The 23575-nt window shown below is 44.8% G+C and overlaps 1 protein-coding gene across 1 annotated transcript in view; it reads right to left on the bottom strand.

Moving 5' to 3' along the window:
- ASNS (asparagine synthetase (glutamine-hydrolyzing)) overlaps positions 1–20472 on the bottom strand; it is a 51481-nt gene extending 31009 nt beyond the window's left edge. Inside the window, exons 1-4 of the mRNA XM_075827738.1 lie at positions 20363–20472; positions 15113–15382; positions 14744–14981; positions 2055–2240 (exon numbers count right to left, since the gene is read on the bottom strand). Of these exons, the coding sequence (XP_075683853.1) occupies positions 2055–2240; positions 14744–14981; positions 15113–15361 (673 nt within the window). The 5' untranslated portion in view covers positions 15362–15382; positions 20363–20472. The remainder of the gene's footprint in view (positions 1–2054; positions 2241–14743; positions 14982–15112; positions 15383–20362) is intronic.
- Between the last annotated feature and the right edge of the window lie 3103 nt (positions 20473–23575).

The raw sequence follows: 23575 nt of genomic DNA, 5'->3' as shown, positions 1-23575 counted from the left end.
TAATGCAGAATACAAGTCCAGATACAGTGGCCAGAAATAGTATTATTCTTAATGTATACCCATATTACAGCTTATTCTGAAAAGTTAGGAATGCACCTACTTTGGTAGTAGTGTTCCTATGCATGTAAAATAAAAAATTTCGCAAGTTTGCAAATAATCTTTCTTAAAAGTCTCCTACCGTTTTAAGTATACAGCTCCTATGAAAATGTATGTGTCTCCAAGTTTACAGACTACAAATTAACCCTGTGTCTGATCCTGCAACCATATGTTACTGTCTTACACTCTTACCATCCCCTTTTCTACTGTCTTTGAAAAATAGAGGAGGTGGAGAGTGGACTGACACATAACAGCAGCATCAGAAAACTCAGAGTTTGTTTGTACTCTGTAACCATGGAGACACACAGCTCTTCATAGAAGTTGTATACACAAAATGGTAAGATATTTATTAATCAAGGCTATTTGCAAAGTTGCTTCATTTTTGTATTTTAAATACATTGGAGTAATAAAAATGGAATCCCTGCCAGGGACATATCTCATACGTCCTGGCAAAGAAAGAAGCACTTCAGTAACATTGGGCGTAACTCTGATGCCCTTGCTACAAATGGACTTTGCTAAGAATCCTGGCTTTTAAACTCAGGATCAGTACAGGATAAGTAATGTAATGTCTGTACCCAGTGACTCCACCAGAAGAATAGTGAGTGCAGCTCTGGAGTATAATACAGCACGTAACTCTGGATCAGTACAGGATAAGTAATGTAATGTATGTACACAGTGACTCCACCAGCAGAATAGTGAGTGCAGCTCTGGAGTATAATACATGATGTAACTCAGGATCAGTACCGGATAAGTAATGTCATGTATGTACACAGTGACTCCACCAGCAGAATAGTGAGTGCAGCTCTGGAGTATAATACAGGATGTAACTCAGGATAAGTAATGTAATGTATGTACATAGTGACTCCACCAGCAGAATAGTGACTGCAGCTCTGGAGTATAATACAGGATATAACTCAGGATCAGTACAGGATAAGTAATGTCATGTATGTACACAGTGACTCCACCAGCAGAATAGTGAGTGCAGCTCTGGAGTATAATACAGGATGTAACTCAGGATAAGTAATGTAATGTATGTACATAGTGACTCCACCAGCAGAATAGTGAGTGCAGCTCTGGAGTATAATACAGGATGTAACTCGGGATTAGTACAGGATACGTAATGTAATGTATGTACACAGTGACTCCACCAGCAGAATAGTGACTGCAGCTCTGGAGTATAATACCGGACGTAACTCGGGATCAGTTCAGGATAAGTAATCTAATGTATGTACACAGTGACTCCACCAGCAGAATAGTGAGTGCAGCTCTGGAGTATAATACATGATGTAACTCAGGATCAGTACCGGATAAGTAATGTAATGTATGTACACAGTGACTCCACCAGCAGAATAGTGACTGCAGCTCTGGAGTATAATACAGGATGTAACTCAGGATAAGTAATGTAATGTATGTACATAGTGACTCCACAAGCAGAATAGTGAGTGCAGCTCTGGAGTATAGTACAGGATGTAACTCAGGATCAGTACAGGATACGTAATGTAATGTATGTACACAGTGACTCCACCAGCAGAATAGTGAGTGCAGCTCTGGAGTATAATACAGGACGTAACTCCGGATCAGTATAGGATAAGTAATGTAATGTATGTACACAGTGACTCCACCAGCAGAATAGTGAGTGCAGCTCTGGAGTATAATACAGGATGTAACTCAGGATCAGTACAGGATAAGTAATGTAATGTATGTACACAGTGACTCCACCAGCAGAATAGTGAGTGCAGCTCTGGAGTATAATACAGGATGTAACTCAGGATCAGTACAGGATAAGTAATGTAATGTATGTACACAGTGATTCCACCAGCAGAATAGTGAGTGCTGCTCTGGAGTATAATACAGGATGTAACTCAGGATCAGTACAGGATAAGTATTATAATGTATTTATAAGGTTATATCATATTAACATGTAAACTATAAAATGGTATGCTTGGCTGACATGTTACCTGCTTGTAGGTTTTCTAGAGAGTCGTACGCTGCGTGCTGAGGTTCATCCTTGAAATTGCGAAACTTTATCAATTCCACCGATGCAACTTTTCCACTAAGCTTTAAATCAAAAACTTCACAGTGTCCAGGTGGGAATGGATCAATCTTTGGACTTGAGCTCATTGAATGCTTTAGGTTTATAAGGCCTAGAAGGAACGACATGATATTTATACACAATTATCATCAAAACCAGACATTATAGGTTATTTAAAGGAACAGAATGTAAGTGGATAACAAAATTGAAGACCTCTCCTTTCGGTCTGAATGAAAAAATGTTGTTTGCATCTTTTAGCGGTATACACTTTTATAGGATCATCCTAATTTTAATCTTTATATTCGTTTGAATATTTTGGTGTAGTGGTATGGATAAATGTAATCAGTTTAGAAATTGGTAGCTAATTTTTGCACACAAATGTGTATTCATTGATAGAGATATATATATTTTTATAGGTTCTCATGGGCATTTGATATCGCCTCATCGACGTTTTCTGGCTGAGTGTGTTATTAGCGGATTTCCCCTGGAAAGGAATTTGGATGATTTCCATATATTGTGGCAAAGAATATTTATATATTTCTAATTGTGATCTTGATCTATTTTGTTTAGGGTTTGTACATGTGATTGTATATGGTATGCACTATGCACTTTATTATTGTTATTTCGACCTCAGCTTTTTCATGGGGCTTTTTGGACCATAATTGCCCTTTTATATTGTCCTGTCAGATTGACGGGTCTTATCTAGTATAGCGCACAACAATTATTAAATATTTTCTGTATATATTTTCTACTAATTTGTTTATACATGATCTTTTGGATAAGTGTTTACACATTTATGTCATACAATGTGTGTGTATGCAGTGGCGGATTATCATTAGGGCGGTTCGGGCGGCCGCCCGGGGCACGAGGCTCCCAGGGGGCCCATAGCCACCCGAACCCCCTCATGCCCAGTGGCGTAGATAGCCCTGGAGGGAGCCCCGGTGCCAGGACCGCACCTGTCATCAGACGAACGAGGCTTCGCTCCCACTTAGCAGCCGTGGTCTCTGCTGCTTTAGAAGCTCCACCTCCAGCCCTCCTGCCCTGCTCTAAATATCTCTCCTCCTGCTGCTAGCTGTCGGCGGGCTCTGTGTCGGGCTGTGAGCAGGAGAAGAGCTGCAGTGAAGACTCACAAATGTACTACATAAAAGGTAAGTGCATGTGTGTTTACAATGTGCACTTTATATGTGTATAATGTGCATACTCGTGTGTGTACTTTATATGTGTACTTTATATGTGTATAATGTGCATACACGTGTGTGTGTGTGTGTTTACAATGTGTACTTTATATGTGTATATATAATGTGCATACTCGTGTGTGTTTACAGTGTGTACTTTATATGTGTATAATGTGCATACTCGTGTGTGTTTACAATGTGTACTTTATATGTGTATAATGTGCATACTCGTGTGTGTTTACAATGTGTACTTTATATGTGTATAATGTGCATATTCGTGTGTGTTTACAATGTGTACTTTATATGTGTATAATGTGCATACTCGTGTGTGTTTACAGTGTGTACTTTTTATGTGTATAATGTGCATACTCGTGTGTGTTTACAATGTGTACTTTATATGTGTATAATGTGCATATTCGTGTGTGTTTACAATGTGTACTTTATATGTGTATAATGTGCATATTCGTGTGTGTTTACAGTGTGTACTTTTTATGTGTATAATGTGCATACTCGTGTGTGTTTACAGTGTGTACTTTATATGTGTATAATGTGCATATTCGTGTGTGTTTACAATGTGTACTTTATATGTGTATAATGTGCATATTCATGTGTGTTTACAATGTGTACTTTATATGTGTATAATGTGCATACTCGTGTGTTTACAGTGTGTACTTTTTATGTGTATAATGTGCATATTCGTGTGTGTTTACAATGTGTACTTTATATGTGTATAATGTGCATACTCGTGTGTTTACAGTGTGTACTTTATATGTGTATAATGTGCATACTCGTGTGTGTTTACAGTGTGTACTTTATATGTGTATAATGTGCATATTCGTGTGTGTTTACAATGTGTACTTTATATGTGTATAATGTGCATACTCGTGTGTTTACAGTGTGTACTTTTTATGTGTATAATGTGCATACTCGTGTGTGTTTACAATGTGTACTTTATATGTGTATAATGTGCATATTCGTGTGTGTTTACAATGTGTACTTTATATGTGTATAATGTGCATATTCGTGTGTGTTTACAATGTGTACTTTATATGTGTATAATGTGCATACTCGTGTGTACGTGCGCATGCACGTGTGTGTGTATACAGGGCCGCCATCAGGGGGGTATTAGGGGTAGTGGTGTGAGGGGCCCGGCCAAACCTAATTGAAAGGGGGGCCCGGCAACTGCCTCGACATTCTTTTGGTAGGAAAAAACGGGCCCCTGCAATGGGGCCCGTTTTTTTCACCAAAAGAATGTCGTGAGCTGCTGCTGCTGCTGCGGGCCCCCTCCCCTCGTCATGGGGGGCCGTCAAACCGTCCGCCCGCGCGCGCGCACCCGATCGCGCGCACAATGAAACTCCCGCGCGTGCGCACTCGCGAGCGCGCATCCACGAACGCCCGCACTGGAGACCGCCCGCGCGCGCACCCGCGATCGACCGCGCGCGCACCCGCGACCGGCCGCCCGCGCACCCGCGAACGAAGCGCGCGCAGCCGCGGACCCACATGGACAAAACTTACCTGGAGCCTGGCTGGAGGTGAAGGACTGGACGTCTGGACCGAAGACCTCCCCTGGAAGACATCGCCGGAAGAGGACTGGAGTGGGAGCAGCTCTTCTGACAGTGAGTAAATTATCTCAAAGTGTTGTTTATGTATGGCCCTGTTCACACAGTATTTTGCAGGCAAAAAAAAATCTGCCTCAAAATTCCTTAAAGAATTTTGAGGCAGATTTTGAGGCAGATTTTGACCTGCCCACACTATCTTGCCGCGTTTTTTTGCTGCGTTTTTTGCTCGCGGCGATTGAGGACAGCAGACAAAAAACGCAGCGAAAAATGCATTTTCTGCCTCCCATTGATTTAGATGGGAGGTCAGAGGCGGAACCGCGGCAAGAAAGGACGTGCTGCTTTTCTTTTTCTTTTTTCCGCGACTGGCTCCCATTGATTTCAGATTAAATCAATGGGAGGCGGTTTTGGAAGTTCTTTGGTGCTGATTCTGACGCAGTGTCCGAGTCAATATCAAGGCCCAAAAACTCTGTGAACTGGGCCTTATTCTTAGGGCTTATTCAGACGAACGTGTAATACGTCCGTGCAACGCGCGTGATTTTCACGCGCCTCGCACGGACCTATGTTACTCTATGGGGTCGTGCAGACTGTCAGTGATTTTCACGCAGCGTGTGTCCGTGTGTCCGCTGCGTAAAACTCACGACATGTCCGATATTTGTGCATTGTTCGCGCATCACGCACCCATTGAAGTCAATGGGTGCGTGAAAATCACGCCCAGCGCTTCCGCAGCCGTATAAACTATGTATGAAAACAGAAAAGCACCACGTGCTACAAACATACAAACAGAGTGTCATAATGATGGCGGCTGCGCGAAAATCACGCAGCCACGCATCATACGCTGCTGACACACGGAGCTGTTATGAACCTTTTGCATGCGCAAAAAGCAAACGTTTTTTGCGCGTGCAAAAAGCACACGCTTGTGTAAATCCGGCCTTAGGGTAGGAACACACTAGGCATGAACACTGCGGATTTTATGCAACACATTTTATTGTGGAAAATCCGCAGCGTATCACAGTCGCAGCAGAGCGGATGAGATTAGAACAAATCTCACCCACACGCTGCAAAAAAAAATGGACCTGCAGTGCGGCTTTGGCTTTTTAAGCCGCAGCGTGTCAATTTATTCTGTGGAATCGCCGCTGCTCTGTTGCAGAAATGCTGCGGTTCTGCCGCAAAAATCACACAAGAGAAGAAAAAAAAGGTACTTTTTTAAATTGATAAAGTTTAGACTTGCCCCGGCCGTAGTCCTGGTGACGCGATCCTCTATTCTTAGCGCAGCCCGGCCTCCTGTCATGACGTTTCATACCATGTGACTGCTGCAGCGGTCACATGGTCTACAGTGTCATCCCAGGAGGCGGGGCTACGTTCAGAAGAGAGAGATGCGTCACCAGGACTACGGCCCTGGCAAGTCGAAACTTTTTTTTCCCTGCAGGATTCCCGCAGCGGACACGCCTCACGAAACCTGCGCCACTATTTGGTGCGGTTTTGCTGGCAGAATTCCCTGCGGCTACCGGGGTAAGCTGTGTAGTTTTACTCAGCATATCCGCCTAGTGTGTCCCTTATGATGTCGCTCCTGGAGCTGCTGCCGCTCTCTAAATAGGCAGTTGGTCCAGTAGAATTTGGAATAATTTTTTTTTGTGAACCAGCTTAAAAAAATACAAAACTTTTGTGTTAGGGCCTGTTCACATCACTGTTCGCTTCCGCTCCGGGGTTCCGTCTGAGGTTTCTGTCGGGTGAACCCCGCAACGGAAAGTGAAAGTGATAGCACAGCTTCCGTTTCCATCACCATTAGCGCAGTCGACTGCGCTATTAATTCCGTCCGAAAACCAGCCGGAATGGTGACGAACCACCGCTCCGGGGTTCCGTCTGAGGTTTCTGTCGGGTGAACCCCGCAACGGAAAGTGAAAGTGACAGCACAGCTTCCGTTTCAGTCACCATTGATCTCAATGGTGACGGAAACATCGCTAATGGTTTCCGTTCGTCACCATTCCGGCTGGTTTTCGGACGGAATTAATAGCGCAGTCGACTGCGCTAATGGTGATGGAAACGGAAGCTGTGCTATCACTTTCACTTTCCGTTGCGGGGTTCACCCGACAGAAACCTCAGAAGGAACCCCGGAGCGGAAGCGAACGGTGATGTGAACAGGCCCTAACACAAAAGTTTTGTATTTTTTTAAGCTGGTTCACAAAAAAAAATAATTCCAAATTCTACTGGACCAACTGCCTATTTAGAGAGCGGCAGCAGCTCCAGGAGCGACATCATAAGGGACACACTAGGCGGATATGCTGAGTAAAACTACACAGCTTATCCCGGGAGCCGCAGGGAATTCTGCCAGCAAAACCGCACTAAATAGTGGCGCAGGTTTGGTGAGGCGTGTCCGCTGCGGGAATCCTGCAGGGAAAAAAAAGTTTAGACTTGCCCCGGCCGTAGTTTAAGTGACGCATCTCTCTCTTCTGAACGTAGCCCCGCCTCCTGGGATGACGCTGTAGACCATGTGACCGCTGCAGCAGTCACATGGGATGAAACGTCATGACAGGAGGCGGGGCTACGCTAAGAATAGAGGATCGCGTCACCAGGACTACGGCCGGGGCAAGTCTAAACTTTTTTATAAATTTAAAAAAGTGCCTTTTTTTTTTTTTCTCATTTGTGATTTTTGCGGCAGAACCGCAGCATTTCTGCAACAGAGGAGCGGCGATTCCACAGAATACATTGACATGCGACTGCAGTCACACTGCAGGTCCATTATTTTTGCAGCGTGTGGATGAGATTTGTTCAAACCTCACCCACTCTGCTGCGACTGTGATACGCTGCGGATTTTACACAATAAAATGTGTTGCATAAAATCCGCAGCGTTCACGCCTAGTGTGTTCCTACCCTAAGGCCGGATTTACACAAGCGTGTGCTTTTTGCGCGCGCAAAAACGTGGCGTTTTGCGCTTGCAAAAGGTCCATAACAGCTCCGTGTGGCAGCAGCGTATGATGCGTGGCTGCGTGATTTTCGCGCAGCCGCCATCATTATGACACTCTGTTTGTATGTTTGTAGCACGTGGTGCTTTTCTGTTTTCATTCATAGTTTATACGGCTGCGGAAGTGCTGGGCGTGATTTTCACGCACCCATTGACTTCAATGGGTGCGTGATGCGCGAACAATGCACAAATATCGGACATGTCGTGAGTTTTACGCAGCGGACTCGAGCTGCGTGAAAATCACTGACAGTCTGCACGGCCCCATAGAGTAACATAGGTCCGTGCGAGGCGCGTGAAAATCACTGACAGTCTGCACGGCCCCATAGAGTAACATAGGTCCGTGCGAGGCGCGTGAAAATCACACACGTTTCACGGACGTATTACACGTTCGTCTGAATAAGCCCTAACAATAAGGCCCAGTTCCCAGAGTTTTTGGGCCTTGATATTGACTTGGACACTGCGTCAGAATCAGCACCAAACAACTTCCAAAACCGCCCCCCATTGATTTAATCTGAAATCAATGGGAGCCAGTCGCGGAAAAAAGAAAAAGCAGCACGTCCTTTCTTGCCGCGGTTCTGCCTCTGACCTCCCATCGAAATCAATGGGAGGCAGAAAATGCATTTTTCGCTGCGTTTTCTGTCTGCTGTCCTCAATCGCCGCAGGCAAAAAACGCGGCAAGATAGTGTGGGCAGGTCAAAATCTGCCTCAAAATTCGGTGCGCGGTTCCAGGCGGTCGCCGGTGCGCATGCGCGGGAGTTTGCGGGTGCGCGTGATCGGTCGCACGGGCGGCGGTGTTTGACGGCCCCCATGCTACCCAGGGCCGCCATCAAGGGGGTATTAGGGGTACTGATGTGAGAGGCCCGGCCAAACCTAATTGAAAGGGGGGCCCGCAGCTCATGACATTCTTTTGGTGAAAAAAACGGGCCCCATTGCAGGGGCCTGTTTTTTTTCTACCAAAGGCAAGTCGCGGCAGTTTGCCGGGCCCCCTTTTCAATTAGGTTTGGCCGGGCCTCTCACATCAGTATCCATAATACCCCCCCTGTTGGCGGCCCTGGGTACCATGATATAGTACTGGACGGAGTACCGTTAACAGGCGGTGCCACGGTAGGGGGGCCCAGAAAATGTAGATGTAGGGGGCCCTGAAATTCCTGATGGCGGCCCTGTGTGTATATGTATATTTCTGCAGCAATTCCGCAGAAACTAGTAGAAATTTTGCTGCAGAAAAAAAAGCACCATTTCCTGCATTTTTGCTGCAGTAAATGGTGCGTATTTTGCTGCGTTTTTCTCAGTGTTGGGGGATGGTGACGTCTCCTCTGAAACAATACAGCAATTCAATCACTTTCCGCAGCAGGAATTGACATGCTGCAGTACAAGAAACACGCACCGCAGGACAAAATGTCTGGTCGGAAATTTTATGCAGCGTCTGGATGAGATTTGGTAAATCTCACTCACTTTGCTGCTACCGTATTCTGCGTATTTTCCGGACGGAAAATACGCAGAAATTCCGTTAAGTGTGGACAAGCCCTAATACAGTAGCAGCAGAGTAGATTAGATGTGAACAATTCTCATCACACGCTGCGTAAATGATAAGTGGCGGGAAAAAAAGCTCAAAAATTGACCTTATGTAAAAACACAATTTAGAAAAAATTATATATTATACTTGCCTAGAATTCTGTTTCTTCGTTCGGGCCGGCCTCCTGGGATGACATTTCACCCCATGTGACCGCTGCAGCCAATCACAGGCCAATCACAGGCTGCAGCAGTCATATGGGATAAAATGTCATCCCAGGGCTGCAGCGACGCTGTGTAGCACTATATACAAGGGGGGGGGCGCTGTGTAGCACTATATACAAGGGGGGGAGCACTGTGTGGCACTATAAATAAGGAAGGGAGCGCTGTGTGGCACTATATACAAGGGGGGAGCGCTGTGTGGCACTATATATAAGGGGGAGTGCTGTGTGATACTATCTATAGGGGGCTGTGTGATGCTATCTATAGGGGCTGTGTGATGCTATCTATAGGGGGCTGTGTGATGCTATCTATAGGGGGCTGTGTGATGCTATCTATAGGGGCTGTGTGATGCTATCTATAGGGGGCTGTGTGATGCTATCTATAGGGGCTGTGTGACGCTCTCTACAGGGGGGGTGGCTCCAGGGGCGTAGCTAGGGGGGGGCAAGCGGAGCATGTGCCCCGGGCGCAGTTCAGAGGGGGGCGCCAGCGCCCCCTCCTCCTGCACTATAATTGTACCTGTGTCGCAAGGACACCGGTACAATTAGAAGCAATGAATGACCGGGCACGTTCCGTGCCCGGCCATTCAGCGCCTTTCCACGAATGAAGCGACTGGTACCTTTTGTACCAGTGACGCTTCCGTCGATGAAAGGCGCTGACTGACTGGCAGGGAAAGTCATCCTGCCCAGCCAATCAGCGCCTTTCATAGACGCTGTGTTCAACCCCCTGGAGACCTGCGCAGAAGAGAGCAGGTCTCCATGGCTGCCGGACGGCGTGGGAGCGGGAATAAGGTGAGATTGAATTTTTTTTTTTTTTTTTTTTTTAATTGTAATAGATGTGTGGCTGTATCTGGGGGGGGGACTTTGTCTACACGGGGGACTTTATCTACGGGGGGACTATATCTACAGGGCTGGGCTATATACAGGGGGACTATATCTGCTGGGCTATATACAGGGGGACTATATCTGCTGGGCTATATACAGGGGGACTATATCTACAGGGCTGGGCTATATACAGGGGGACTATATCTACAGGGCTGGGCTATATACAGGGGGACTATATCTACAGGGGGGCTATATACAGGGGGACTATATCTACAGGGCTGGGCTATATACAGGGGGACTATATCTGCTGGGCTATATATAGGGGGACTATATCTACAGGGGGACTATATCTACAGAGAGACTATATCTACAGGGCTGGGCTATAGACAGGGGGACTATATCTACAGGGGGGCTATATACTGGAGTGGGCTGTCTATAGAGCACCATATACAGGGGTGGGCTATATAGTATATAGCCCCCTGTAGATATAGCCCACCCCTGTATATGGTGCTCCATAGATAGCCCACCCCAGTATATAGCCCCCCCTGTAGATATAGTCGCTCTGTATATAGCCCAGCCCTGTAGATATATTCCCCCTGTAGATATATTCCCCCTGTATATAGCCCACCCCTGTATATAGCCCACCCCTGTAGATATAGCCCCCCTGTGTATAGCCCCCCTGTGTATAGCCCCCCTGTGTATAGCCCACCCCTGTATATATAGCCCCCCTGTGTATATCCCAGCCCTGTAGATATAGCCCAGCCCTGTAGATATAGCCCAGCCCTGTAGATATGGTCCCCCTGTAGATATGGTCCCCCTGTAGATATGGTCCCCCTGTAGATATGGTCCCCCTGTAGATAGCCCACCCCTGTATATAGTCCCCCTGTAGATATAGTCCCCCTGTAGATATAGCCCACCCCTGTATATAGTCCCCCTGTAGATATAGCCCACCCCTGTATATAGTATCCCACAAATAGCTCCCCCCTATAGTGCTCCACAGAAAGCCCACCCCTTTATATATCCCCCTTGTACATATAGTCCACCCCTGTATATAGTGCTCCACAGATAGCCCACCCCTGTATATACTATATACAAGGGTGGGCTATCTGTGGAGCACAATATACAGGGGTGGACTATCTAGTGGAGCACTATATACAGGGGTGGACTATATGTACAAGGGGGGGCTATATACAGGGGTGGGCTATCTGTGAAACACTTCATACAGAGGTGGACTATATGTGGAGCTCTATATACAAGGGTGGGCTATATCTACAGGGGGCTATATACAGGGGTGGGCTATCTGTAGAGCACTATAGGGGGAGTTATTTGTGGGACACAATATACAGGGGTGGTCTATATGGGGGCACTATCTACAGGGGCTCTATGGCAGGCACTATCTACAGGGGTCGCGGTGTGTGTGTGGGGGACACGGTGTATGGTGCTATTATAATTAGAGGTGCAGTGTATGGCGCTATTATATTTAGGGGTGTAGTGTGTGGTATAATGAGAACTTTATATTTATTTATAGATGTAGAAATGTTGGTAAAGTGAGAAGCTGAAGACATGTGAGCGGCAAACTGCAGAAATGGGCTGTGACCAGGAGAAGTCCTCATAGAGGTCTGGACCGGATGGAGAGAAAGAGCTAGAATCTGAGACGTCACCGGTGAGTCACTTAATGTAAATGTTTATTCTGCCTCTAATCAGCACTGTAGTCCCTGTATAATCTGCAGCGAGATGATGGGTGGTATGATTATGATAGGATTTATTTTTTGTGAAACGGCATCTCCCATCATATCCTTACCATTGTTCGGGCTATGCTGGGAGCTGTAGTTTTACGCCGTACAAACCTATATGGCAGGGGTTGCACAGCTGTATTTGTGCTGGTGTATATATGTACCGAGCTTGGTTCTGGTGTTGTGTATAGAACCATATTGCTTGTGAAATGTACAAATAATTTTATGCTCGCGTTACATAAAAAGAAATGACACGTAGATTGGTAGAGAAAACAAGGGGGAAGGAGGGGGAAGGAGGAGATGTCGGGAAAGAGGTTGGGGGGGCGCCAAACTGAAGCTTTGCCCCGGGTGCTGGAGATCCTAGCTACGCCTCTGGGTGGCTCTATCATCAGGGGGGGGGTGTGGGTGGGTGTGGCTCTATCTACAGGGGTGTGTGTGTGTGTGTGTGTGTGGCTCTATCTACAGGGGTGTGTGTGTGTGTGTGTGTGTGTGTGTGTGTGTGTGTGTGGCTCTATCTACAGGGGGTGTATGTGGCTCTATCTATAGGGGGCTGTGTGACGCTCTCTACAGGGGTGTGTGTGTGTGTGTGTGTGTGTGTGGCTCTATCTACAGGGGTGTGTGTGTGTGTGTGGCTCTATCTACAGGTGTGTGTGTGTGTGTGTGTCTCTATCTACAGGGGGTGTGTGTGGCGCTGTCTACATGGGGGGTTGGCGCTGTGTCCCTGCACAGTGTGATACTGTCAGTATGTAGGGACACAGCCCTGTGAAAGGGGAATCGTAACACCCATTTGTTAATGCTTGTGCAAAAAGGTAGTGTTAGCAATAGTTACGGCGCGGCAGGGTGGCGGTGGAGAAGGGGGGCCCAAGTTTGGGTAACAACCCAGGGCCCATAATCTTCTTAATCCGCCACTATGTGTATGTATGCATGGCAATTGTATAAGGGTGGATGAATAAGTATGTACATGTGAGTATACTTGATTTGACATAAGCCCATGGTATATGTTCAATTAATTATTTTTGATTTATAAATTTTTCACTTTTTATTTGAGCACGTGTGCCACGTTTTTTCACAGTTTCTCACTTATTTTTCTTTTTTTCTTTTATTTATATTTTCTTTATTTATTTTTTCACCTTCAATATATTGAATATGAAATGTATTTTAAAACAATACATTGTCTGTATATCTTTTTTTTATCACTATATCTATATGAATTGGTTACATGAACTTTCCCTATATACTATTTTGGTTGCTCGATATTGTCTAGTCAATTATGTATCTCTACTGTATCGGCAAAAATCTCCCCCTTTCCCTGAACTAAAATGGCGGCCGTGGAGCGCCTGTGTATGGCGCATGCGCCGTCCCGGCTCCTCTATTTCCGGTTGTGCGTGTCATGCAGGCGCGCATAGATATGCGCTGTCTGTATTTTCCGGACGCCGGAATGGGGAGGCCGGGTCGGCTGTGTCCACCGTTGACAGGCGCCATGTAGATAGCGGCGTCTTGAATATATTTGATTCAGGTGGGGGAATAATTTGCCTGCAGCCAGCATTCAAATCTGAGGTCATTATAGCACATGTGTGTTCTGACCAATAACAGCTCTTTCCTGTTTTGGTGTTTTGACCAATAATAGCTACTACCTATATCAGCTACTTCCTATAAAAGACTTATCCATCCCACCACACCCCTTGAAAAAGCTGACGGCGAAACGCGCGTCAGAGTTCTGTGGTGGTGGTTTGGTTATAGTTGGGACTCACTATGCAGCACAGTGGTTGGTATTTTAACCTAGCGATATCCATGTTATAGACATCTTATATATTTTTGGAGACAGCACTGATAAACAGTAATATACTGAGTGTATACATTTCTTGTCTCTGTGCGCAATATGTATTGCCATTTAATGCGATACTCTGTGTTATTTGCCGCTATTTTTTGTACTGTATTGGTGTGATAAGCTGCTCTGTATGTTGTAGTCCCCCCACCACCACCATGTTGTTTTAAACTTGTTTGTCATTTTTTTTAGGTCGTGTTGGCCATTGTTTTTACTATTTGTGATTAAATATAATAAAAAATCTTCTTGCATGGTACCTATGGTGTACTCATATGTTATTACAGTACTTATATGGTAGTATCTATATATATATATTTATGGGGATTGTATTTAAAGGAACACTCCACTCAAACCTGACACTCTTTTATGCTAGTGCATGAACTAAGGGGGTGGGGCATGACACAGGTAATCTCTCTTTGGTGTGCTTTGAATTCCTGGGTCATGTGCTGCCCCCTCAGCTCGTGCACTAGGTATAACACAGAGTCTTGTATATTTAGTTGCACTTCTGTGTCTGGAGGACCTAACATTCCGTGCATTACAATAAAAGCCCATAGATTTCAATGAGAATTGTGTAGTGCTTAATTTCCCCTGTGGTGGCGCTGCTAGGGATCTGAACACTGCTAGATTCCCATCGTTTACAGCTATTCGCTAGGGGTCCCTGTGGGATACCATATTATCTGCTAATTTTTGGGTGAACCCGTCTAACAAAAAAGGATTATAAAAAGCGCACAACTACTTTAAGCTTTTTTACATAAAAAAGGAAAATCCCTTTAAAGTTTGATTTAATCTTGGTCCAATCAGACAGACATTACCTTTAGCTTCAGAGCAAACTGCCAAAAAGCCGTCATCAGTGAGCAGTTTAAATAGCGGTCGGACTCCATAAGAGTCCCTTCCCAGGAAGACCTTCCTATTGGCTGTGTCCAAGAGGACGAACGCAAAAACTCCATCCAGTAATGCGGCGGTCTGTTCGATGCCATGTTTACTGTAGAGATGGAGAATCACCTCACCGTCCACCATAGTCTGATACTCAAAGCCAAAATGTTTCTGCAGCTGGAAAAAAGAGAATAGATAGATAGATAGATAGATAGATAGATAGATAGATAGATAGATAGATAGATAGATAGATAGATAGATAGATAGATAGATAGATAGATAGATAGATAGATAGATAGGAGTGGTACCTGCTTGTAATTGTAAATCTCCCCATTGTAGCACAGCCATAGATAAGGGAACTTCTTGACACGAAGAGGCTGCATGCCATATAACTGATCCACAATCGCCAGACGGTGAAAACCAAAGCAGCAGTTGGTGAATCCATTCACATTTTCAAACCGAAATGCGTCAGGACCTCGATGTGCGATTTTCATGGCACTGAGACACTGCACTGACAGGCATTCATCACTGCCAAACAGTGCCCATATACCACACATCCTGGGGCACGCTTACTGCAGCTGAAAGGAAAACACACAGGTCATTTATTTACAGGTCATTATTTATCTACGCTTTAAAATTTCCTCCCGGAGCAGAATCCAAACTTTGTCATTTATCCTTTATATCGATAGGGAGAGGAAATTGTTTACATTTGTTGGTAGAAAAAAACATTTCACTTTCCAATTGTCACATCCCACGAGGTTCTCCAGAAAAAAAAAAAAACTTTCTGAGAGCTGGCAATATAAGAAACTTTGGGCATTGTATGGCTATGTGGGTATTCTTTGGTACTTTGTGAGCACAGTATTACACTATGTGGGTACTGTATGGTTATGTAAGCAAACTACGGCACTCTGGACACTCTGTGGGCACAGTCAGACAGTATATGGGCACTGTATAACTATGTGAGGCACTGTATAACTATGTGTGGCACTGTTTGACCATGTTTTGACACTATTTGGCACTATATGAGCACCGTATTGTTCTATTAGAGCACTATTTAGCATTGTCTGTATACGATGTGAGGCACAGGATGGCTTTATATTTCCATAATGTGATACTCTGCGTACTGGTATTTAGTGGGCACTATATGGGTTTTACATGGGCAAAGTATGACAGTGTAGGTACTGTTTGGCACTATATGGCAGTATCTGTACAGAATACAGTGCATTCAAATTGTATCTGGACAATGCATGGCATTAACTCTTATTGTATGCAGTAAACGAGTGAGGTATGGCATTCTCTGGGCAATGTGTGCACTATTTATCTGGATAACGTATGGCACTTTTAATCCAGAGACTGTATGTCACCATATTCATATGGACATATATATACATTGGCAATACTAGGGGGGGGGGGGGGGAATGAAGTGATGACGTCAACAGAAAGTTTGACTAGTTTAATTTTAATAAAAAGTTTTGCTCATTCTTTGGAAGTATTTGCTTTGTCGGGTTTAGAAAGGACTTTGCATCCCTGGATCTTTGTCAGGTAACATTTCTCCTGGATGCGCATATCGGGTTGGAGGATAAGAGATCTATGTCAAAGGTAAAGATAAAAGAATACGTATATTTTTGTACTGTGTTATCCAGTAGATAGAAAAGCTAAAAATTGAGAGTCCTCAGTAGTTGAAGACAAAATTGCCCATTTACACAGGCCAATGATTGGGCAAACATGCACTCGTACGAACGCTCGTAAATAGGGTAGCGATCAAACGATCATTCATTGGCTGATCGCATTTTTCATGCAGCACTAAAAATTATCATTGTCGGTAGCACATATCCCCGTGTAAATACAGGATGAGCTGCCGACATTATGTAAACTGTATTAACAATTGTTCGTACCCATACAGTTTAAAACGACCCGACTACTGGGTTTTTAAACGAGTGCCGATCGACCTGTATTATCGCCGATCGGTGCTCGTTATGGCCAGAAATCTGCCAATGTAAACCAGCTCTTAGAGAATACTTAAAAAGGTTTTCCTATAATCAATATTTATCACTTCTACACAGGATAGGTGATAAATATCTGATTGGAGGGGGTCCGACCGCAGCGACCCCCACCGATCTTCGAGAACGGCTTACCTGGCCGTCCCTGTATGCCCCATATGAATAGCGTCCAGCAGCCTTGTAGAAAATTAATGGAGCGATGGCCGAGTATGTGCAGTACCGCTCCATTCATGGTTCTCAGGATCGGTGGGGGTCCCAGCAATTGGATGGTAGCCCTGATTCAAAAATGTCTTCTTAAGAGGGCCAAAGTGTCTGTCCTTATCTGTAGGATTAGAACATATGTGGAATCTAATATCCTGACTGTAGAAGATGGAGGTTTTTTTATGTGTTTGGGATGGAAACTGTTCCAATCAAGGAAAATAGGACAGTCAATTGGTTTCTGGTGCAGTGATGTCTCTATTCTGTTGAACTTTATCTTGATGATGGTGTCCAAAAAGTATTTTTTCAGTATAGGAGTAGTTTAATGTTTAAGGGGTTGTCCAGGTTGGGGGCTGTTTTTTATACTGATTGACCTATGCACAGAACAGGACATCAGTATATGATCGGTGGGGATCCGACACCCGGACCCCCCTCCTATTAGCTGTCCCAGCTGCCTTTGGGCGCCGGAAGCTATGCAGTATTCGGTGCTGGAAGCAGAAATCTCCGGTCACATTATAGCGGCTGTACTGCAGCTCTGCTCCTATTTGAGTGACCCAGCGCGACTGCTATACAGTGTAGAGAGCCATCTACTTCCGGCACCGACCACTGCATAGCCTCTGGAGGCAGGAAGCTATGCAGTGGTAATAGTTAAAGAGGCTCTGTCACCACATTATAAGTGCCCTGTCTCCTACATAATGTGATCGGCGCTGTAATGTAGATTACAGAAGTGTTTTTTATTTCGAAAAACGATAATTTTTGACGGAGTTATGACTTATTTTAGATTTATGCTAATGACTTTCTTAATGCCCAACTGGGCGTGTTTTACTTTTTGACCAAGTGGGGGTGGTGGAGAGAAGTGTATGACGTTGACCAATCAGTGACCAATCAGCGTGATACACTTCTCTCCATTCATGTACTCAGCACATAGTGATCTTGCTAGATCATGATGTGAAGTCACATACTCACACATTAACATTACTTCGGTAACGTTTGTGTGAGACTTACCGCACAGCAAGCAATCTCGCGAGATCACGCTGTAACTGTCATTTAGAGCGTGATCTCGCTTGCTGTGCTGTAAGTCCCACACAAACGTTACCGAAGTGTCGGGATTGTGAATAGACATGGCGTCCCGGCTGGAAGCGATGTCTATTCACTGTCAAGACACTTCAGTAACGTTAATGTGTGAGTATGTGACTGCACATCGTGATCTCGCAGGATCACTATGTGCTGAGTACATGAATGGAGAGAAGTGTATGACGCGGATTGGTCACTGATTGGTCAACGTCATACACTTCTCTCCACAATGCCCACTTGGTCAAAAAGTAAAACACGCCCAGTTGGGCATTAAGAAAGTCATTAGCATAAATCTCAAATAGGTCATAACTCCGTCAAAATTGATCGTTTTTCAAAATAAATAAACACTACTGTAATCTACATTACAGGCCGATCACATCATGTACAAGATAGGCCACTTATAATGTGGTGACAGAGACTCTTTAAGTTGATGGTGGGAGAAAAACTGATTGAAATTATCATGGAAAGTTTTTAGATTCAGTCCCGACGATTAAGATATCGTCGATGTAACGATAGTATGACAGGAGGACAGAAAGCCACTATCGAGCTTGGCCATAAAAAGATTTGCATATTGCGGTACAACTTTACTTCCCTTTACTGTTCCGGTCTGTTGTATGTATACGTTTTCAGAAGTGAGAAGTATTTATGGGGGAGGATAACTTTTGTAAGATTCAGGGCCAATTCTCTTATCTTACAAGACCTGGCAGGGTTTTACTCTCTTCAGGCGTTGTGTCTTGAAGGTGGCTAGCTGTATCCTGTACCAGGGGTTTGAGATTACCTTCCACCCATCCTAATATTTTGACATTGCCCACGCATGACTTGATCGGTCTTCCAGGTTTATGTATTTTGGGGTGCATGTAAAATGTCTTTATTCTGGGACAGATAAAGATTTGTCTTTTCTAGACTAATTTCATGTTGATTTAGGACATATAATGGCCACATATAGGAACACATGGATCTGCAAATCCAACATGGCAGATGGGTAGAGTAGAGGCACAGATGTATTCTGTTGATGAATAGACCAGAGGGGCTGTCAGTCACAGCCAGAACAAGGGGCAGACAAGAGAGGCAGCTGTCTGGGGTGTAGCTATCTCTAGCCTACAGGATTCCCCCTAATATGAGTCTCCTGCCAGTAAATGATGACCTGACATTTACTCCAGAGACATATGCCAGCTGGCAGGAGCAGAGTGGGCAGTACAATGCAGTGCTGGGCACCAGCAGCAAGAGGTGACATAGCAGATGGGGGGGTCGTCTTAAAGGGAACCTGTCACCAGCATTTTACCTATTAAGCCAGCAATACCTGGTGGTAGTGGGTGAAAAATTATTTTTATGTAACCTATAATTATCTTCTTAGTCGTCTCTGTACCTTTACTATTCCGTTTTTTAGTGTCCCTGCGCCGTATGCTAATGAGCATAAAAGAGTCATATCTTCATTCCTCAAGCCCTTTCCGAGTTAACCCCGCCTCCTTGTTTTCGATTGACAGCTCCTCGCCTCCCCCCAGCACACACAAAATCCTGCGCTTGTGCATCGATGTCCTGTTACGGTGCGTGCGCACAACGGGACACCATAGCTGCGCATGCGCACTAACTAGATTGAGGCCCGGCCGAAGCAGGGAAGGGTGCTGGACCATACATGACGGGCACGTTCAGACGAGAATTTGGCATTCAGAGCGGGCCAGTTTTCGGCGGTGGGTGGGAATAAGAAGCGTAAAGAAAGAGGCTGTTGTATTATTACCATAAAAAGTGCGAAAGGTCTGCAGGAATTTAGGAGAGAGGATAACGGCAAGGAACTTTTGATAGCAGCGGCCGGCGAGGGGTGAGGAGAGGTCAATAGGTGAAATGCTGGTGACAGGTTCCCTTTAAGGATATTTAAAGGGGAGGTTACAATGTTCTTATGGCCACATGGCAGCCGCTCTACTCTGACAGACTACAGGAGCTGTAAATGGTACTTTGATTCTGCTGACAGCTGCTCTCTACCCTGCAGAAAGAAATCACAGAATATGCACCTCAAACAACAGCAGAACTACAATTCCCAGCATGCCACGGTACGTGCGTGGTTCTGGGGCGCGCTTATTCTCAACATAATGGCGCTTAATTATAAACATAAACAGTGTAAAAATAATATATAATCAGTGCATATAAAATGCTAATAATGACAATATCCCGCCGTGCTTTCTATATATATAGTCTGTATTCTGTGACATATGGTGCTGGCTGCTCCCACTATAGAAATGATCAGGATCAGGACTGGCACTGTACAATTATAAAGCTTATAATACACATCACCTTCTCCAATGGACAGTACGATGGGATTACTGTATTACCAGGAGTCTGTAAGAGCAGGAGTGACCCCGGCAGCTGCACGCTGTTCTCCGCACTGGCAGACTATGGAAATGACACATTGTAAGCATGACTCCCATTGACTGCAGGGCAGAGCTCCCTCATTGGCGGGGGCGTCCTCAGTGCCCTCATTGGGTGCAGGTTCAGACACTTTCACTTTCCCGGTACATGAATGAGAAGCCGAGTGACCGAACCGCATTCCTAGAATGCAAAAATGTGTGCGCCTATATAACCCGTATCTAAACTGAGCCAGTGTATCTAAGCCTATCATGTGTGATACTGTCTACTGAGCCTGTGTTTCTAAGCCAATCATGTGTGACACTGTCTACTGAGTCGTATCTAATCCTGTCATGTGTGATACTGTCTGTGCTGCTGAGGCAGTGTATCTAAGCCTATCATGTGTGATACTGTCTACTGAGCCTGTGTTTCTAAGCCAATCATGTGTGACACTGTCTACTGAGTCGTTGTATCTAATCCTGTCACGTGTGATACTGTCTGTGCTGCTGAGGCAGTGTATCTAAGCCTATCATGTGCGATAGTGTGAGTTAATTTGGTGTATCTAAGCCTATCACGTGTGATCCTGTCTGCTGAGCTGCTTTATCTAAGCTGATCATGTGTGATACTGTCTGCTGAGCTGATGTATCTAAGACGATCATTTGTGATACTGTCTGCTGAGTGGGTGTACCTAAGCCTATAATGTGTGATACAGCTTACAAAGCACTTGTATCTAAGCATATCATGTGTAATACTGTGGTGGTGAGCTAATGTATCTAAGCACATCATATTTGATACCGCGCTGCTCCACCTACATATCTAAACTTATCATAAGTGATACTGCCTACAGAGTCAGTGTATCTAAGCCTATCATGTGTGATACTGTCTGCAGAGCCAACATATCTAAGCCTATCATGTGTGATACTGTGGTGTTGACCCAGTGTATCTAAGCCTATCATGTGTGATACAGTCTATAGAGCTGGTGTATCTAACTCTAACATGTGTGATACTGTATGTACTGCTGAGCTTTGTATCTAATCCTATGGTCGGTGCTGCAGAGTCTGTATCTAAGCCCGCCATGTACCCCCTCTGGTATTTGTATACTATTCTGTGCATTGTGAGGGGAGACTTCGTTTCGTGTTTAGTCACATGGTAAACAGGGAGGGCAGGACAATATGGCTCCTCCCAGTGTCATACGACACTGTCCAATCACAGCCGGCCTTACATGTGCAGGTTACCTGCCTCACGACACGGCAGCCTGGTGTTTCATCATCCAGGGGCTGCAGGCCATGTGACTATTATGACTGTAGCCCCTCGGACCTGCCACTATGCCCCCCACCCGTTATATCATCCTGCTGTGCTATTATATCTACACGGCTGTAATAAGTGCTGCTGAATGCATTGTTAACCCCTTAATGCTATCAGGGTATGTGCACACAAAATAAAAAACTTCAGAAAAACTGAGCTGTTTTCAAGGGAAAACAGCTCCTGATTTTCAGACGTTATTAATCAAAGTTGCGTATTTCGCTGCGTTTTTAACGGCCGTTTTTGGAGCTGTTTTTCTATAGAGTCAATGAAAAACAGCAGAAGAAATGACATGCACTTATTTTTCGCGGCCGTTTTTTTACGCGGCCGTTATCGTCGGAACAGAACGCAGTTTTTCCCATTGAAATCAATGGGCAGATGTTTGGAGGCGTTCTGCTTCCAATTTTTCGCCCGTTTTTCGGGTCGTTTACGGCGAAAGCACTTCGTGTGAACATAGCCTCAGTCTCACATGTGAATCGAGATAAAATCATGATCAGAAACCATCTTAAATTGTTCTTATGGTTAAAAAACTATATATATATATATTTGCAATTGTCCCAAGGTCACTTGCAATTTAGGGAATAATGCAACAAATGTGCAACTGATTTTATCCCAATTCGTGCAAGACCCCGTGTCGCCTGGAAGGGGCTATAAAGACACCAGGTGCCGGATTACCAGACATTGCGGATTATCAGATGGTCAAATGTATGTAAAAATGTACAAATCTGTAAGAACAACGTCTTGGAAGACGAACCCAAAGAAAAAGTAAACCTGTAAGGCTCGGTTCACACGACCTATTTTCAGACGTAATGGAGGCGTCTCCAATACGTCGGCAAATATCTGCCCATTACTTTCAATGGGCTTTACAATGTACGGTGCCGACGACCTGTCATTTGACGCGTCGCTGTCAAAAGACGGCGCGTAAAAATACAGCCTCGTCAAAAGAAGTGCAGGACACTTTCTTGGGACTCATATGTCAGAAAAAGTGGAACATGTGCTTCATAAATTTGGCGCTCATCTGTACGCCATGGGTCAAATTTATTATTACTGTATTAAACAGATTAAAACTAGACCAAGCTACCAGAAGATGGGCCAAATTTAACACAATGTTGCACGCTGTATAGTAAATTTTGCGCATCTTGCTAGACGTAGACACTTTTCCCTTCCTTCACTTACTTTAGACCAATATTTTGTGCAATTTTAGAGCATTTTAATCCACGCCCCATTTCCACTAAGCCCCACCCCTTTTTAAAACTGCCTATTGAGGAGCAAAAAGTGTCAAAAACATCAAATTAATGTGGCACAAGACATGTTGGTCAGTTTTCGGACGCAAATTGAGCCAGAATTTTGCCGCATTTAGCTTAGTAAATCACCCGCCATAGTTTTAGTTGTATTTACACCAGACAACTAGGATCAATACATTGATAAGTCTCCGCCATACAGCTCTTCATCCCAGACTTTTCTTCACAAAGTACATGATAAAACTGTCTGCCTGCAGCCACCACTAGAGGGAGCTCAATGCATATGGATTTATACAGCTGCAAACTCAATGGAAGCTGTAAAGTCTCGATGAGCTCCCCCTAGTGGTGGCTGCAGGAAAATGCTCTGGCTCTATATTGGGAAGCAGGAGGAGATCAGAGCTGGACCCTCTACTCACCATGGGCCCCATAGCAGTGGCATGGTGCGTCCCACCAATTACTGAGTATAGGCTGGCATAAACGGCATCTGTATACTGCTGACAGCACCCACTGGAATCAGTGCATGTGATATCCTCTATGTTATCAGAATCACTAGAACTTATAAAGGGGACATCCAATAAGAACAAATACTTAGGCCCCATGCACGCGACCGTAGTTTTCA

This window comes from Rhinoderma darwinii, chromosome 5, assembly GCF_050947455.1.
Source record: "Rhinoderma darwinii isolate aRhiDar2 chromosome 5, aRhiDar2.hap1, whole genome shotgun sequence".
Classification (NCBI taxonomy): Eukaryota; Metazoa; Chordata; class Amphibia; order Anura; family Rhinodermatidae; genus Rhinoderma; species Rhinoderma darwinii.
The sequence above is the reverse complement of the archived record's forward strand: the minus strand, read 5'-3'. Positions and strand labels throughout refer to the sequence as shown.